The 17,548-nt window shown below is 47.4% G+C and overlaps 1 protein-coding gene across 1 annotated transcript in view; it reads left to right on the forward strand.

The window, feature by feature from the left end:
* SCPL51 (serine carboxypeptidase-like 51) overlaps positions 1–17,548 on the forward strand; it is a 78,233-nt gene that overhangs the window by 51,183 nt on the left and 9,502 nt on the right. The window contains exons 11-12 of the mRNA XM_087390414.1: positions 16,153–16,222; positions 16,343–16,393. Coding sequence (XP_087246540.1) covers positions 16,153–16,222; positions 16,343–16,393 — 121 coding nt within the window. The remainder of the gene's footprint in view (positions 1–16,152; positions 16,223–16,342; positions 16,394–17,548) is intronic.

Here is a 17,548-nt window from a genome sequence, read left to right on the forward strand (position 1 = left end):
AGAACTCTGAGCGTCGCTGGGTGATCTCCTCTAACATGGCTCGGGCTCTAACCTCTTGTCGTCTGAGCTCCTCAGAGCCTGGAGAAGACTGCTGCATCCGTTGTATCGAGGCAAGGTCTCGTCTGAGACCCCTCTCCTTTGCCCACCGCTGCTACCTGACGAGGGTCGCCTCCTGCTGACATATGAGACTAGACTCGGCAAGAACGTGAGCTTTGGGATCCGGCACGAGCGGGGAGATAAGGAGTGAGAGGCTGAGTCTAGGACTAGGATGACTGGGGCATGGTTAGAGAGGGTCGTCCCTAGAACCACCCCTGACTCTCCACCTCTACCTATCGCCCAATCACTAACATAGAAATGGTCCAACCGCTCCAAAAGTCTGCCTCCCTCCTTATTGTAACCCCAAGAGAAGTCCAGGCTCCCTGTCCATTTGCAAAAGGAAGGCTCCCTCCAACTGTCCCGACCTCCCACAGCGAACAAGGACTCCCATTCCGCCTGCTCCACCTGAGCTATACCGAGGAACTCTGGGCCCCGTCCCTGCTGATCCTCTAAGCCCTCAAGGTTATTGAAATCCCCTCCTACAATCCAAGAATCCATCTTTGGCAATAAGTATGTCAAAGAGCTCCAGAAAGCGGCTCTCCGTCTAAGGTTGGTCGGGGCATAAATATTGAGGATGCCGATGCGGGATCCCTCAATATTCAAGCCCACCCAAAGCGCTCGTTTTGGGATCAAGGTGCCAAAACCATACACATGCTGAACTAGAGAAGTGTCGATGCAGGTACATACACCCCCTCTCCTCCCCTGCTCGCCAATCGAAGGTTCCCAGTAGGTGTGGGAGTGTCCTGTGAGGACCTTCCCACACTTACTGGTCTGAGAAGCTGAAAGCTTGTGTTCCTGCAATAGGAGCACATCTACTCTTCCCCCCAAAGTTGGTTGGAGCTCCTGTCTGAGCACCATCTTCCTGGGGCCGCGGGTTCCTGATGAGTGGAACCCGTTGACGTTCCAAGAGATAATGCGTATACTCATGAAGAGGAGAGATGGGCCACAAACAGCTATTTGCTTGCGGTCAATGTCGAGGTGGTCGGAGGATGTCCAGTGTGCAGACAAAGGCGCTTCTATGAAGGTTTTGAAGGAGAGGCCGGATCATCGAACCCATCCTCTAAAACCTTCAACAGAGGGGAAAGGCCCTTCGTCCCATGGTGGTAAGCTCTCTCTAACCAACTCGAAGCCTCCGCCAGGGAAATACTGTAGAAGCCCGCTACCTCTGAGGTTCTCCAAGGGCAGAGCCCATCCGCGTAGATCCATTCCAGAGGCGGTGAATGATGACCAAAAGGCGGAATCGTTTGGCGCTGTGGCGCCATCTCAGACGAACGTCACCCTCCTTCCACTGCTGCTGAAGAAGCTTGGCTGCTCTGCTACCGATCCAGTCCTGTACCTGCTCCTGGGACTGATCACGAATCGTCTCCCAAACATTTTCATTCGTCCATTGCTCATTCTCGTCACTGGTGATAGTGAAGGAATAGTTAGGACCATCATGGGGGGCAAGGACGGACACCTCACCCTCCGCCCCCTTTCGGAGGAAGAAGATGCTGATGTCTAGGCATGCAGGGAAGGAGCCAATACCAGCTGCATCCAAGTAATCCCAAGGTCCATCTCGGTAAAACTCCAAAGGTAGAGCTCTAGGAGCTGCCCTTGGGTGGGGGGACGAAGATGAGGAGTTAGAACCAGAAAGAGGGGTGCTGGTTGTTGAAAGAGTTGGAGTGGTGCTGGCTCTCTGCGGGGAAGGGCCTCTCCCCTCCATCGAGCCAGGGGGATAGGCGCGCAGGAGGTCTGTGCTGGCTTCGGGGCCGCGGGCAGCGCAGGTGGATGGGGGGGTTCCCGTGGGATCATGCTCGAGGGAGAGGGGGGGCTGAAACCAAAGGTGCTGGGGGGGGGGGTTCCCGTAGGGGGGAGAGGTAGGGGAACCGAGGAGGAGGGGGGAGGAGGGGGGGGGGGCGGGGTGAAGGATGAGGGGGAGGTTGGCTGACCTTCTTCTTCCCTTTCTCCTTCCCCTTACTGGGCTGCTGCTGATTGGTGACCCCAGGGGTCTCTTGCTGGAGAGGGGGTGGCTTTTTTGTTACTGTTTTGTTTCCTTTCCGTTTGCTTTTGACCTCAGTCCAGCCTTTCCCTTCGGGAGGGGGTGTCGATGCCTGGCGGGAGGGATCCTGAGTTGCCTGGATGGGGGCCATCTGAGGTTCTGTCCTCGTGAAGCGAGGGCAAGAGCGCGCTTGATGCCTGAAACCGTGGCATCTCAGACACTGGTTTGAGTGACCAGTGACCATAACGCGCTGCGTCACCACACCTGTGTCCGTCTCAATCTCGAACCCCGAGGGGATACTTTGCGGATCTAGGACTGCCACTTTGACACGTGGCACCCCTTGGGCTGCCGCCGCATCAACGAAGGTGTCCTGCATGAGCCAGCCAAAGTGCGCCCCCAAGTCCTTGATGATCAGGCGAAGCTCTGTTGCGAGGCCTGGGAAGATGAGGGTAACTGGATGGTGGGGAATGCGGAAGTGGGCATCGAAGTCCGCTACATTGAAACCCTTATACTATGGGACCATAAGGATGATCTTCCCACCCACAGAGGTACGGGACCGTCTGACCATATCGCTCGCAGCTTGTGCTGAGGAGAGCTTGAGCCAGAAGATATCACGTCCCATGAGTGCGACCTCCTCAATGTGACTGTCCTCAAGGTAAAGGGTGGACTGCAACTAGTCCCTGATGTTTGCTCGTGAAGGGGCGTAGCCAATGACTCTCCCATAAACGGACGTCTGGGAAAAGTCAGTGGTGGCCTGCTCACCAAGGAGACCTAATGCTCTATTAGTGTTATGCGGTAGGTTGAAGGAGGGGGGGGGGTCCGTCTGGGCCACCGGTTCCGGACTTACGGCCACCATACCGCACCGACAAACTGCGAAAGCTCCAAAAGGCGGGGGAAAGGAAGTGGCAGAGGCGAGGGAGGGAGGAATGGGGCGGAGGCGGGGGAGGAAAGAGGGAGGGATGGAGATGTACGAGGAAGCGGGGGGGCGAGAGGCGGTAGAGTGGGGAGAGAATGGCGAGGGAGGGGAGGAAAGGAGGAGGGAGGGGGGGTGGCACCACGGCGCAGGACGGGGAAAGGGAGGGAGGAGAGGCGAGGGTGTGGCAGCGCGGCGCGAGGGAGGCCGGGGAAGCAAAGAGGAGAGGAGGGAGGGGACCGGGGGGGTTGGGAGCATAGCGCAGAGGTGGGGAAGGGGGAGGAAAGGGGGCGGGGGGGTAGTAGCGCAACGCGAGGGGGGGGAGGCGAGGAAGGATGGAGGGGCGGAGAAGGAAGGAGAGGGGGGGGTGGATGGCAGGCGGAGAAGGAGGAGAGGGGGATGGAGGGAGGCGCGGCGGAGAGGGAGGGGAAGGGGGGAGGGGGCCGCGCAGCGCGAGGGAGGTAGACGGGAGCGGGGGGGGTGGGAGCATTCACAGGAGCTGCTTTCTAATCCTTGGTGAAGGATATACCTACTACAGAGCCTTACTGGACGATGTTTGTGATGACGATGATGATGAGATTGATTTGTAGTTGACAATTGACATGACTATGTTGTACTTAGTACTTAGTTTTTGGCATTCTGCATCGGTGTGGATGCTCGTTTGAGTAGATCCACCCTCAAAGTTCGTTTGTATCAAGATTTTCAATGTCTCATAGACCCATTGGTCTTCTAAAGACTTTAATAAACTTTCTTTCTTTCTCCTCGAAGACTTTGCCGCTTTGATTAGCCGATCACTGCACGAGGCTGCCCTTCACGCCTTCTTGTACATCACACGCTCCAATCGTCCACCGCCTTTGGGATTTGTACCATGCCATAGTTGGTATGATGACGAGTGTAAGGCTCTTTGCCGACAACTCCAATTCGAGTCTAAACATGGGCTTTCGAGCGAACTGGACATGATACGTGAGCACTGTCGTCTAGTCCGTCGGAAGAAATGAGCCTTCGTTCGCCGAAACGAGAAAGAATTATTGAACATTTGTTTAGTAAAAGCTGCAAGGACTTTTGGCGGAGGTTCCTTGAACAGCGGTCCCCCTCACTACTCACAAATACTCAGGTTGGGCACACCTACGCATGCATATTATATGATATCCCCAATCAGCCCACTTGTGATCTCTCGCACACACCATGACCCACCTCTTGCCGAGTGAAAGATCATGAGGCGTTATGCATTGAGTTTGTTGCATACGGGATTGATATCCTAGCCCTAATCCTAGCAAAGTTGTTCAATGAAGCGGTTTGCCTCGGTTTCCTACGCATATGCAACCTCAATAACATCACACCTATTCACAAGGTAGGAATCGCATGAGCCCAGAAAGCTGCAAAACAATTATGATTGGGCATGTCATGTCCGAGATATACGTGGAGGTCAGCCGCTATGTAGAGATGTAGGGACTCAGGATAGAGGGGCAGGTAGGGTTCGGACGTGATCATGGGACCATGGACCACATACTTACACTCAGGAGTGTCATAGAGGAGGCCATGGCATGGAAGCAGAGGGTTTATTTCTGCTTTGTGGACTTCTGCAAAGCCTTTGATACAGTGCCACGAGCACATCTCATCAGGCGGTTACAAGAGTTGGGCTATGGCGAGGAGATTGTATGGGCTGTTATGGCATTATATGAGAGGGTTTCTGGCAGAGTTTGGACAGGCGGTGGATGTACAGATGAGATCATGAGCACCATTGGGGTCAAACAAGGCTGCCCACTTTCTCCGACCTTGTTTGGCCTCTATGGAGACGAGCTTGAGTCTTTTATGAGGACCCTAGGAGGAGCTAGTTGCTCTCTTGCTGGTTCCTTGCTCCAGATTTTATTATATGTTGATGACGTAGTGCTCTTACCTTCATCCGCCGCTGAGAGGCTCCAGAGACACCTAGATGCACTACTGACTTTTTGTGAGTCCCATGGCTTGAAAGGTCAACCGGGGTAAAACCAAGGTCATGATCTCCAACACCTCTTGAGCAGCTGCACACAGACAATAGTTTACTTTTGACGGGTCACCGGTTGAGATTGTTTCATCATGCACATATGTGGGGGTTCTTTTTTATGGCCCTATCCTAACGATGAGACCAGTGATGCAGGCCCGCATGTTTAGAGGACACGCTTGCCTTGTCCGATTGGAGAGAGGCAATGCTTCTACTCACATTTCCAGGATCCATGGACCAAGACTCTTCTCTTCGAGTCATTGGTCCGACCTTCAGGCATGTATGGCAACCCTTGCTGGGGGCCAGACCTCTCCGATATAGAGTGGACTCGAGTGGAGAGATTACAGGTTCTCGTGTTATCACGGATGATCCGCAGTAAGCCATCGGTATTACAGGTTCTCTTGCTATCACAGATGATCCGCATGTTGGGATATCTCAAGGTGTATGCCTCAGGCACACCTTATGTTTCTATGTGTGAGTGCTAGAGGCACAGTTAGGTGCCCACAAGCACAGTTAGGTGGTGGAGAGCCACATAGGATGATTGAGAGAATCTAGGAGCAGATTGAGATGATTGTGGAGCTCTGAGGTCATCAGTGATGTCAGTGAGCATGTATGAGGTGCCTACTTAAGGACCTCACTCTTCTTCATTCTACAAGCAAGTAATGCAAGTATTCTGAGTTTGTGTCCACTCTTTGCTTTCCTTTCAGCCTTCCAACATGGTATCAGAGCCATTTGATCCCCCTTGAGCCCATTTCTGCCACATCATCATCATCATCTTCTTCTTCTTCTTCACCATCTCTCCCTCTTCTTCCCAAAATTTGCTTAAGCCTGTTCTCCTCAGGTTCTCAACCATTTCCCACGCCCTTCCTGCTGGAGATCCACCTTGAAGGGGCGAACTTCCGGCTGCAAGGAATTGAAGAACCTCCATCTCTGCTGGTCGCCATTACACGGTTTTCGTCGATTTCTCTTCCTGCGTTTTCTCTGCGCCTGCTCCTTCTTTCTCTAATTCCTTTCAGGGGAAGCTTCTCCATACCTTGGGCTACCTTGTGCTGAAATCTGAGCAGCAATGGCTGCATATTGAAGGAGAAAACAGAGAAAAACCAGTCGACTTTGTAGAAGGAAGAGAAGGTGACCTGACGCGTTTTTGCGCCTCTTCTTCCCAGAGGATCTACTGTGGTATACCAGCTTTCTTTTGCCTCAGAAAGCCCCCTTTCTTTTGCTTTGAAGAGTGAGCTATAAGCCCTCCAAGTTCAGCTCTTTAGTTTTGACAGTTTTGACAAGCTTTTGAAGATGATGCTACATAAAATGCTACTCTAGCATTTCTGGTCTTTTGAAGCTTTCAATAACTTCAGTACAAGTGTGGCTTCAGTTTTGTTTTGAATTACTAGACCTGGTTTTGATTGGAAAGTTCTCATTTTAAGCCACCTCTGTGAAGCATGTAAGAAGAAGCATCATTGTTTGAAATTTGGTCACAAGACTTTGCTACATTAAATGCTTATATTTTGAAGCATTTCAATTGTTATTCTAAGCCCTGTAAGAGAGAAGACACTACCCAATACCTGGGTTAGAGCCTCTCATGGCTTGCTTATGCAAAATATGTGAAAAGCCAAAACATAAAGCAATGTCTTGTTATGCTACAAAGGATGAAAATGCCAACCTGACTTCCTTGTTGAAGATTGCCAAAACAATGGTTGCCAAAAAGGAAGCAACTACAGAGATCTACCCTCTCATGGCACTTTTATTTGACTCCAAGTACAAGAAAAAGATGAAGGTCAGATACCTAAGATATGCTTCTCTACACAACTATGGAGATGACAAGATAATTGTTCTCTTGAAGGATATGACTTTCAGATCCACTTGTTCTATCATAGTACCATCTTATAAGGCACTAGACACTGCCCATGTGGTAAGACCTTGCCTTGACATGGATATTTTGCCTCCACAAGATGAGGCATCCCATGAAGATTATGCATTTTAAATCATCTCTATGTATGTTCCAGATCTCTCTTTTTATGTCAAGGTACTCAGCCTGGATAGTCCTCCAAAATGAAAGAAATAAACTATTGTGTTTTTGTGTGTTTTATAAGCACCTCTGGTCACCTTATGATGTAGGCCATGTGTATGTTTTGTTCCATGGTACCTCCTGCAGACATTGTGTGCATGTACATGCAGGGGAGATAACCATTGGAAGGTCTTTTTGTATCCCTTTTGTTTACCTTACACCCAAGGGAACCCTTGCTAGCATGAGAACCTAGCCATAGATTAATCCTTGACCACCATGAGATGGCATGAGAAACTATGAGACTAGATGTATCCTTGACATAGCCTGAGGCATTTCCTTGAGGGGGGGTTTGTTGGGATATCTCAAGGTGTATGCCTCAGGCACACCTTATGTTTCTATGTGTGAGTGCTAGAGGCACAGTTAGGTGCCCACAAGCACAGTTAGGTGGTGGAGAGCCACATAGGATGATTGAGAGAATCTAGGAGCAGATTGAGGAGATGATTGTGGAGCTCTGAGGTCATCAGTGATGTCAGTGAGCATGTATGAGGTGCTTAAGGACCTCACTCTTCTTCAATCTACAAGCAAGTAATGCAAGTATTCTGAGTTTGTGTCCACTCTTTGCTTTCCTTTTAGCCTTCCAACACCGCAATAGGCCATCGGTTCCCCATCAGATCATTCAAGCAGAGTTCGGGGCTTCTCCATTGCAGTTAGATGCAGCCTTCCAGACTATCACGTATCTATACGGTGTGGGAGACTACGAGACTTGTACTGCAGGGCCACACAGACTATCGTGGCACTGTCCTCATCTATGGCATTAGTAGCTCAGGCTGATTAGAGATGCTGGTATGCACTCACATGTAGATGGTTCGAGCGACTGGGTTTTCGTATAGACAGGCTGCCACCTTTGCAGTATAGCATTGATGCTCCATTTGTCCAGTTTCGGGGCAACTAGCTCAACCTGATCATCGAAGAGGATCTGTTACAGCTACATACTTTCAGGGCCTGGTTGACACAAATAGAGCTCCCTGTGAAGCTCAGCTTCTATAGGGACCACTGCTTACGCATCCCTGAGGAGGGTTTCATTATCCCGCCAAGGAATACTTAGATCTACCTTCCACACTTGCTTAGGATTGCCATTGGGCAGTTCCGTGTTTCATCGCACCGACTTTGTATCAAGAGTGGATGAGCAGTTGTATCTGCACACTGTGTGACCGGCATGATGTCGAGTCAGACGAGCACTTCACCTTCCGTGCCCAATCTACTACGAGATTTGTGGATGATACCATTGCCTCTTTTGGGCCCCTTTTCGTACTTTTCTCATATCAAGATCAGAGGTGACTCGCCGCTTTCATTCAGGAGGCGGTCCGACATAGAGGGCATCTCATCAGATCATAGAGACAGGTGCGGGGGGCCTTATCAGACCCATCTCAGAGTGTGATCATGGTTCTTCCAGCTAGAGTATATTGTCCCCATGACCACAAATATCAGGCGAGACAGAGACCCTGAGATTGAGACACAGCACACTCGACAGAGGGCAGATGCACATATCACTCTAGTTGACATCTCATCTATGTTCAGACCTGGGGCACAGCCGACAGGGGTTACTATGGCGCTTGTCAAGCGTAGAGCTGCTGCGAGGAGATCACGACTGACTACACTCCCAGACAGTAGACAGCAATCTATCACAAGTTTTTTGCTTGCACAGCCTAGTCCATCACCGGGCCTACTTTGACGTTTCATGCCACGTGTGTGATGTATGACTATGGTGACATTGATGATGATGGCATTGACTATGTCCTACTCAGTTTTCTAGCATGGGTTAGGATGCTCATTTAGTAGCTCCATCCTTTTGCTCATTGTATCCGGTTTTTTATCAGTCTCATAGACCCATATGGTCTTTAGTAGACTTAATAATTTTTCTTTGTTTCTTTCTTTCTCGTGCACTGCTAGTTCAACCCTAATTTGTGCTTCCAGTACTTTTACTGAGGTTGCAGCAATTCCAGTCTTGGGCAGCGAGGCTAGTTCGTCGTTTTCCAAAATAGCAGTTCGCAGCCAGATTCACCACTACCCCGGTTGGGCTGAACCGGTATCCTAACGTGGGGGCTAGCTTCAGCATAGGGATACTCAATTTATGCAGGTCACCATAGAGACTCCCAAGGGGAAAACGTTCGTTACCTCGACCCCAACAAGCCCGCCCTCTTATTCAGTCTTTGCAGCTGCGACATCCACCCCTTTCGCAAAGACATATCAGAAATAGAGGATCATCCCAGACTTGCAGGAGCAGATCTATTACTTGCAGCAGAAATATGAGAGCTCACGACTCTAACCTGTAGCTCTTGGGAGGAAGGTGTAGGACAAAGAAAGTAGTGTAAAACAAGAATTATGGCAGAAGTGTTACACAAATGCAGTGTGTCTCCACCAGCACCACAATTTGTCTCCATTGTTGAGGAGATGATCACTAATCAAGTAAGTTTTATCAAAGAAGAGATGATCGTTGATGCTAGTAACAAAGTAAATAAAGCTGATCTTTATATGGAGGTCAAGGAGCAGGAATCCAGAGCAAACAATAGAATGACCTTATGCATTAGGGGTTTGATAGATGGCTACCTTGATGATCCACATCAGTCAAAAGGGAAAACAAGCGCAGGTGTACTTTAGATAGAGGGCAGCAAGAGTTAAGATCCTCAAACAAATGTGTAAACAGAAGGGTACAAAGATTTGGATATCTGAGGAGCTCACTCCAATCTAGCTCAAATAGAGAAATAATGAACTCACTGAAGTAAAGGAAGCAAGCAAATGGGCGTTTTATCGGGATGGACAAGCATTGATTAGGACTTCAAATCCAAACCTAAAGATTCTCAGTCTTAAACCGATGTTATAAAGGCCACCCTATGATAGTATCGGAATGTGGCTATGCCCTATAATAACTAGGGAGGAGCTGAGCTTTGGGCACTCCCGTGATTCTCCGGTCATCGAGATGTAAGTGTTGTACTTTGTTGCATAGGTCGGTAAGTCCTTTTGTAGACGTTAATGTATCCTCTCTCTCTCTCTCTCTCTATATATATATATATATATATATATATATATACACACATACTTTTTTTGTGAGAAGAAAGCTTTTATTTCTATATAATAATTACATTCATAGCTGCTTCAAAAAACGAAGTAGCTACTACTCAAGAAAAGATCTCAGTATAGGCTGTATACACATCCTGATCAATCAAACGAGTTTGAAAACAATCGTAGAATGATTGTTGCAGAGATCGTTTGAAAAAAAGAAAGGATGAAAATAGTGGATCACCAAAGACTCTATGATTTCTATCCATCCATAAAGTCCATAGGGTCGAATATCGCACCCATATAAAAAATAATTCAAAACCCTGTCTCTGGGGATGAAATCCAAACAACCAGAAAAATCTGCCAAAAGTAACAGTAGGAAATCGCTGTCAAAGCCTCTGTCTGATGAGAGCAATGAAATCAGATGTATTTGGACAGGACCAAAAGATGTGGAGCACTGATTCAGTAGAGTGCGAGCATCTGTGACAAACAGCTGAAGCAATATGTCTGTGTGCGAGTAACTGTCTAGATGGAAAAATGCCAAGGAGAACTCGCCATAGAAAAAGCTGTTGTCGAAGAGGGACTTTGTAATGCCAAAGGAGACGCAGCCTTTTTCTCCACCACTTCATTGGACGATCCATATGCCAAACAGTATTTGCTCTGTTGGAAATCCAAGGTGGAGGTAATAACACTCTATACAATGATGACACTGTGATATGTGAAAGCTTCAAAGGACGGACATATGAGGAAGGAGAACGTAAAATCCAATCCTCGAGCCGATGCTGTATTTCTAAATGAGGTACCGGCAAGTACGGTTGGAGCATTGCTGAAATTTTATGCCATAAAGGACGATAATGAGCTCCCAAGCCATATTTGCGAGCAGCCAAAGAAAAAGATAGAATTGTGCCATCATCGTGAAGTACATCCGCCACAGATGAAATGCCTTTGAAGGAGAGAAAATAAGAACGTCGAGGTTCTTGTATGGCCAAAGGTGGGTGGAATACTTTAGACCAAAAGAGATTCTCTACCCTCAAAGAGTTGCCCAAGAGAGAGTCCCTGCCTTTCCATTCCAAGTGGGATAAAATGTGTTTCCAATCAAGAAGCAGAGAAGAAACAAAAGGGCATCCTCTGATCTTGCCTTGGATAGAGCCAAATAAAAATTCCCACTGAGTAGGCTGCCAATTCCCAAAAGCAGATGTATGAAGATGTAATAAGAGAGAGCGAATCATAAAAGCCCAAGGCTGATCTCCTTGTAGAAATTGCATCATCATTTTCCCCCTATGAGCAAGTAAATGCATTTGAATATTGAGAATGTTCAGACCCCCGTGCATCTTTGGAGAATAGAGACAATGCATGGAGAGTAATCTGAGACTTTTCTTGCCATGTTTTGAACGCCAGAAAATTTCCATGATAGCTGACATAAATGAAACCAAAGCTGCCTTAGTAAACATAGTGAGAGGCAGATAAAATTGTATGTATGCTATCAAAATGGATTGTGTAATGCGCAGACGAACATGTAATGGCCAAGTTGCAAGCTTCCAATATTCAAGTTTTGCCCTCAACTTTACTAGCACCCAATCAGTTTGTTGTGAACGGGTGAGTCCCCATCCTAAAGGATAACCAAGATGTCGAATGAATTGAGAAGCAGGGACAATTTCCCCAGGCCACAAAAGGTTGTGCCAGTCCTGTGGATGTAAAGGCAACAATTTTGATTTTTGAAAATTTACCCGAAGGCCAGCAGCCAATCCATATGTAGAAAGAGCATGCATAATCATGGACAGATCAGCCCGAGTATTTTTTGGAGTAAAGAAAGAATCATCGGCATATGCTTGAGCAATCATGCTGCGACTGCCATGGATCTCCAAACCGTGCAGCTGGTTAGTGTCCAAGAGGTGATCCAGATATTGAAGCAGTGGATGAGTGGCTATGGCAAAAAGTAAAGCACTCAGTGGGCATCCTTGTCTGACAGAGCAAGCAAGAGTCCAGGATGGAGAAATATCTCCTGAAAGTATGCAGGCAGCTTCACTATCTTGATATAGCCAATTGATGAGTTGCTGCATTTTTGTGCCAAAACCCAAAGCCTGCATAGTCGATGAAATGAAATCCCACTGAACTGTATCAAAAGCTTTGGCAATATCAACTTGCAATAACATAACATCCTGCTGTGTGTATTTGGCATATTCAATTCCAATGTAGGCATTAGCAATGTTATCGGTGATATGCCTACGCGGGACAAAGCCACATACACACACACACACACACACACACACACACACACACACAAATTTTATTAGAGTCTTCGGGAGACCGATGGGTCTATGAGATTGAAAGAAAACTTGATACAAATCACAGTAAGGGTGGAGCTACTGAAACGAGCATCATCACCCGTGCCGAATCCTAAGTCTGATCATACATAATCAAATATCTCTGGATATAACAATGAAAAGAAAAGGATTGGAGCGGAGCGGAATCCTTCATATGTCATGTCGCCCTAGCTGGTGCATAGCCAGTAATGGGACGCTGGCGCCCATCAAGGGGTGCTGTGCGTCTCGGTCTCTTGGACGAGGCTCGACGCAAGACCAGAGCCACCGTGACTCCTGTGGGATGTATCTCGGGTCTAAACAATGACGGGAGGTCCTCGAGAGTGATCTGTGTGTCCCCTCGATGTCTCGTGTTGTGCTGCAGTCGTCGGGTTCGGGTCTCTGTCACGTTTGCAGCTAGAGACTAGACGATCAATGTCACTCGATGGGAAGAACTCTGTGATCCTGCTCTGAGAGGTGTCTGATAATGTGGCCAAGCCCCGTTGCCTGAGTAAGTACTCTCTGTGTTGGACCCACTCGTGAATGAAGGCTGCGAGGCATCTGTGATCTGTGTAGGCGAGGAATCTGGAAAGGAGCTCGGAGCCGTCTCTGAAGAGGCAGTGGTAGCGACCTCGGATCTCGTAGTACACTGGGCACTTGAAAATAAAATGCTCCTCTGACTCAACCTCCTTATAGTCACACAATATGCATAAGCGATGCTCCCTAGGAATCTCCTCTGCTCTGCTGCTCTCTATGCCACAGAGAGAGAGAGAGAGAGAGAGAGAGAGAGAGAGAGAGAGAGACCTCTGCAAGAGGCCTCATGGGCCTATGAGACAAAGTGCGAATCCAAAAGGTACCTCATACAAGCCATTGAGGGCTGAAGCAAAGGGTTCATCATGAAGACCCTTGCTGAAAACTGAAAACTGAAAGCTAAAGCTAAAGTGCTAACATACTAAACTAGTGAACAAAATACTAGAGTAGCAAAGTAACAGAAGAGTGTCAGGTGTTCAAGGCTAGCACTCCTAGTACATGCTCAGGTTCCACATATCCAGGTAACCTGGTGGCACTCTAATGAGATGTGAGAAGGAGGTCTAATGACAAGACTGTGCTTTGATTTCCTTAGGAAGTGATCATGGTAGAATTGGATCTTGGTGGAGAGCTCCTCTCCCCCCCAAGCCCTAGATGGATGGAGCTCGAGAAGGTCCACTAGAGGAGGTCCAACCATATGATACAATTCATCTCATCTCATGGGATCATCTCGGGTGGTGCGTACAGACTGTAGTGAAAGGGGGAAAGCATGTCCATCTGAATGCCGTGAATACCAAACCACGTGGATATCTGTGCGTACCATGCCGTATCAACACCACTCTTTGTTAGTCGCTCGGAGGACTCTAATGCCAACCTCGGTAGTCTCCACTGGGGTAAGGCCCAAACTCTGTGGAGGAGCGTCCCTGTATGAAAGATGGCATCAACCTGGAGAGGGGTCATGGTGGTGAACTCTACGTGTATAATCTGATGAGGGACTAAGGGTTTACTTTGAATCATCTTGGATCCCATGGTCACCTGTAGCCTCCCAAATCTCTTCCACTCAGTTGCTGAAATATCACTCCCCCAGAAAGGTGTTGCGTACATGGCAGTCGGTCTCACTAGCGTGTTAAAGAGTCAACCCTTGGTCGGGGGGTCTTGGAAGTGTGCCTGGAAGCATCGCCTCTGTAGTCGGGCTAGAGCACCCCGTCCTCGTGTGAGTTGTGTCGTACCTGCATGGATCATCGTGAAACCTGGTCTAGTGAACACTATCCCCAAATATGTGTAGGGCTGCACTATCTCCACAGGCTCGCCACGGTATGTGAAACTATGGTGACGGGACACTGTTCGTGAGGTGTTGAAGATCATAACCTTGGTCTTCCCAAGGTTTCTTCCCAAGGTTTACTGTCAAGTCTCTCTCCCTGTAGAACATCTCCAGAGTCTCTAGATGTTTTTGCAGTCCCTTTGCTGAGGATGATATGAGGACTATGTCATCGGTGTACATCAATATCTGCACCATCAGGTCAGCCAGGAGCGAACCCTCTCTGCCTAGTCGATGGACAAAAGAAGTGATCTCGTCGATACAGATCTTGAAAAGAGTCAGTGATAGGGGGCAGACTTGCTTTACTCTGATGGTGCTCTCAATCCAGTCTGATAGGCCTCCTGGGGCGCGTATCCTCCCTCTGATAGACTCATAAAGACTCATGATCCCCTAATCCTGACATCTGGGAGCTGTAGCTCTTGTAACCTCCTGATCAGGCGAGAGCGCGGGACAGCCTCAAATGCCTTATGGAAGTCTACGAAGCAAGTGTAGACTTTCGGATGCCTCGACTTCACCTCCTCAAAATAATAGGCCTCAAGGTAAAAATGTGATCCAGGGTGGAGTGCTGTCTCCGAAATCCTGCTTGCCCAAGCCATTGCCCGTGACCCTCCGTGTGGCTGTTGATCTCCCTCTCTAGTACCGACCCATATATCCTAGCCAAAGTGTGGCCAATCATAAGAGTACGGTAGTTCCTAGTGTCCATGGGATCACCTACCTTGTGTATCGGTACTATGGTGGTGGTGCTCTAGGTAGGTGGGAAGCCATGGCATACGGCATGGTTTAACAACTGTGCTAAGATCGGGGTCAAGATCTCTTGCCCATGCACAAAATGTTCAGTGTGTAGTCCCTCATGATCTGGTGATCGACGGTTATGAAGCTGGAGAAGGGCAGCTACTACTGTGTGTGTGTGAGAGAGAGAGAGAGAGAGAGAGGGCTACTATTGTGGTCCTTGATGCATGAACAAGCACACACATGTGTCTGCATGTATATGTGTGTATGTATGTATGCACACATGCGCGTGCTTGTTCATGCATCAAGGGCCATAGTAGTAGCCAAGTCTCCTCTATCTCGAAGATGTATCTTGCTACCAACCATTATTTCATAGGTTTTCTTTTCAGTACGTAATGTGGAGGTGTACTAGACACCTCTAATTCCCTTGCATGGATGGTATGAGCATGATGTATATCAGATCTTAGTCTCATCGGTCTGTTTGCTCACGTTAATACACAGGTCATTACCCCGCAGGCCTCTGATATGGGCGTGACCTGGAGCTAGCGACTCGACATATCCGACAAAGGATGGACACACATATTACACTTGGAGGCATTCCTTTCATGTTCAGGGTTGGAGCGCGATCAGTAGGGGTCACCGTAGCCCTAGTCCAACGCAGAGCGACTGCCAGGACACCACACCCGGCAACCCCCATAGATAATCGATAGCACTCTATCTCTGACTTTATACTACCACTATCCCACCTTCCGCCATGACCTTCTGCCTTGTGGGGGGAGATTCAGGTAGCTGTGATATTGGACTCGATTTTGCTTTGTACTTTGATGACATATGATGATAGTGGTGATGGGGAGGGTCACATTGATGTTATGTTATGACTTTGTATTGATGTTCTTATAGCTATGTAGCATGTAGCATGGTGGTTTAGTAGCTCGACCCTTTCAGCTTATTGTGTCAGGTTTCTCACAGTCTCATAGACCCATTGGTCTTCCGAAGACTCTCTCTCTCTCTCTCTCTCTTTTTCTCTCTCTGCCCACATGCATGTGTTTTTTTACCCAAGTTTGCCTTTGAATGCATGTGTACATATGCATTTATTTGAAATTGGCCCATCATATAACATGTGCTATAAAAATGCTATTACGCTAGAACAGCATATGTCAGAACGCAGTAGAAAAATTGTATGGCTTTTTATTTCACCATAAAACAATAAGACTTGTAAATTGATGTTCAACTAATTTGCATTTTGCTAGTTGGACCGAAGTGTCGACGGCGGTATTTGACACATTGAGCAATGAGTTCATGAAAGATGTAATCACAAAGGTAAGTGCAGTTTGTAATCATAGTCAAGTACATGTAGCTTGATTTATTGATACCAATGCCATTGATGACTGATCAATATTTTTAGAATTCTGTGCTTGGTTTTATCTGCTATGTCTGCAGGTAGATGAATTACTATCTGTTGGGGTGAACTTAACAATATACAATGGACAGGTTTGTTTCCCATCTGAATTTTATTTTTGCAGTAAAAGTATGACCGTTCTCATAGTTGACTCAAGTAACAAATACCTCTGAATCGTGAATTGTGAAAGTTTGGATGCACCTTGCCACCTTATAATAATTTGTGCGAAACATGAAACATTATTTCCCAAGGTTCTTTAAAAGTATCTAATGCGTGCTTTTTGGACATAAAGAGAATATAATACTTGTAAAAAATAATACATTAAAGGTCCGGCCAGTCTTATCATGCATATCCATACTCGGATCATTCTCCACTTTGGGTAAAGCTATCTTTTCATGAGATTCAAATGACAGGCTGCCCGTTCAAAGGCTTCCTATTGTTGATAACAGTAATGCAGCATGAACCATACAAGGACATGGTCTGTAACAACATTGCACCTGTTAGGGAGGATGTACCCAAGGCTAAAAACATCTGTCAGCTTTTGACATAAATCAGTCACTAGAGGGATTTACCTCCTACTGAGGATGCTCATCTATGTCAAGCTAGGCAACTTTTACAATGGTGTGTTATTCAAACAAGTACTTATCGGATGGGGGCTCCACCTTGCACGCAAGTCCATTTCAACTAGGTTGAGGTGCATGCAAGGTATTGTCAACATCGGATATGCATTGCAAGGTCGATCACACATTATACAACGTTTTCTGGGTAGTGAAATGCACATCCGTAAAAAAACACGCCTTTAGGTATGTTATTTGACCAAGTATTTATCAGATGGGTGTGCCTCTTTGAGAACATTTCAATACCACTTTTCAGATAAGCGATGCTTGTCTAAGGATTTTAAAAAATGATTGCATCATAAAAGACAACGTGAAAACATTTTCCGGGTTAAGGATGCTAATAGTAACTGGACCACCTCATGAGCACTGCTAGCCCAAGCATATGTGAGCCACTATGCCAAACAGTTTGAGCATGGTACATGAGATTCTTTGGCATGTGTGTCCAATTATCTCCCATGAACAGGCCACACACATTGGGGCATCTTTCAAAGAGAGAGCTAAGAGATGCAATAAGGTCATGTAGCAAATGAAAGGCTCTGGGATGGGATGATCTCACTATAGAGTTTTTTCTTAAGTATTGGGATGCTCTTTCACCTACATTGCTACATATAATCAATTATGCTTGGGAAA

Source organism: Dipteris shenzhenensis, chromosome 19 (assembly GCF_047967505.1).
Source record: "Dipteris shenzhenensis isolate YYH24624 ecotype China chromosome 19, Dip_SZ_1.0, whole genome shotgun sequence".
Lineage (NCBI taxonomy): Eukaryota > Viridiplantae > Streptophyta > Polypodiopsida > Gleicheniales > Dipteridaceae > Dipteris > Dipteris shenzhenensis.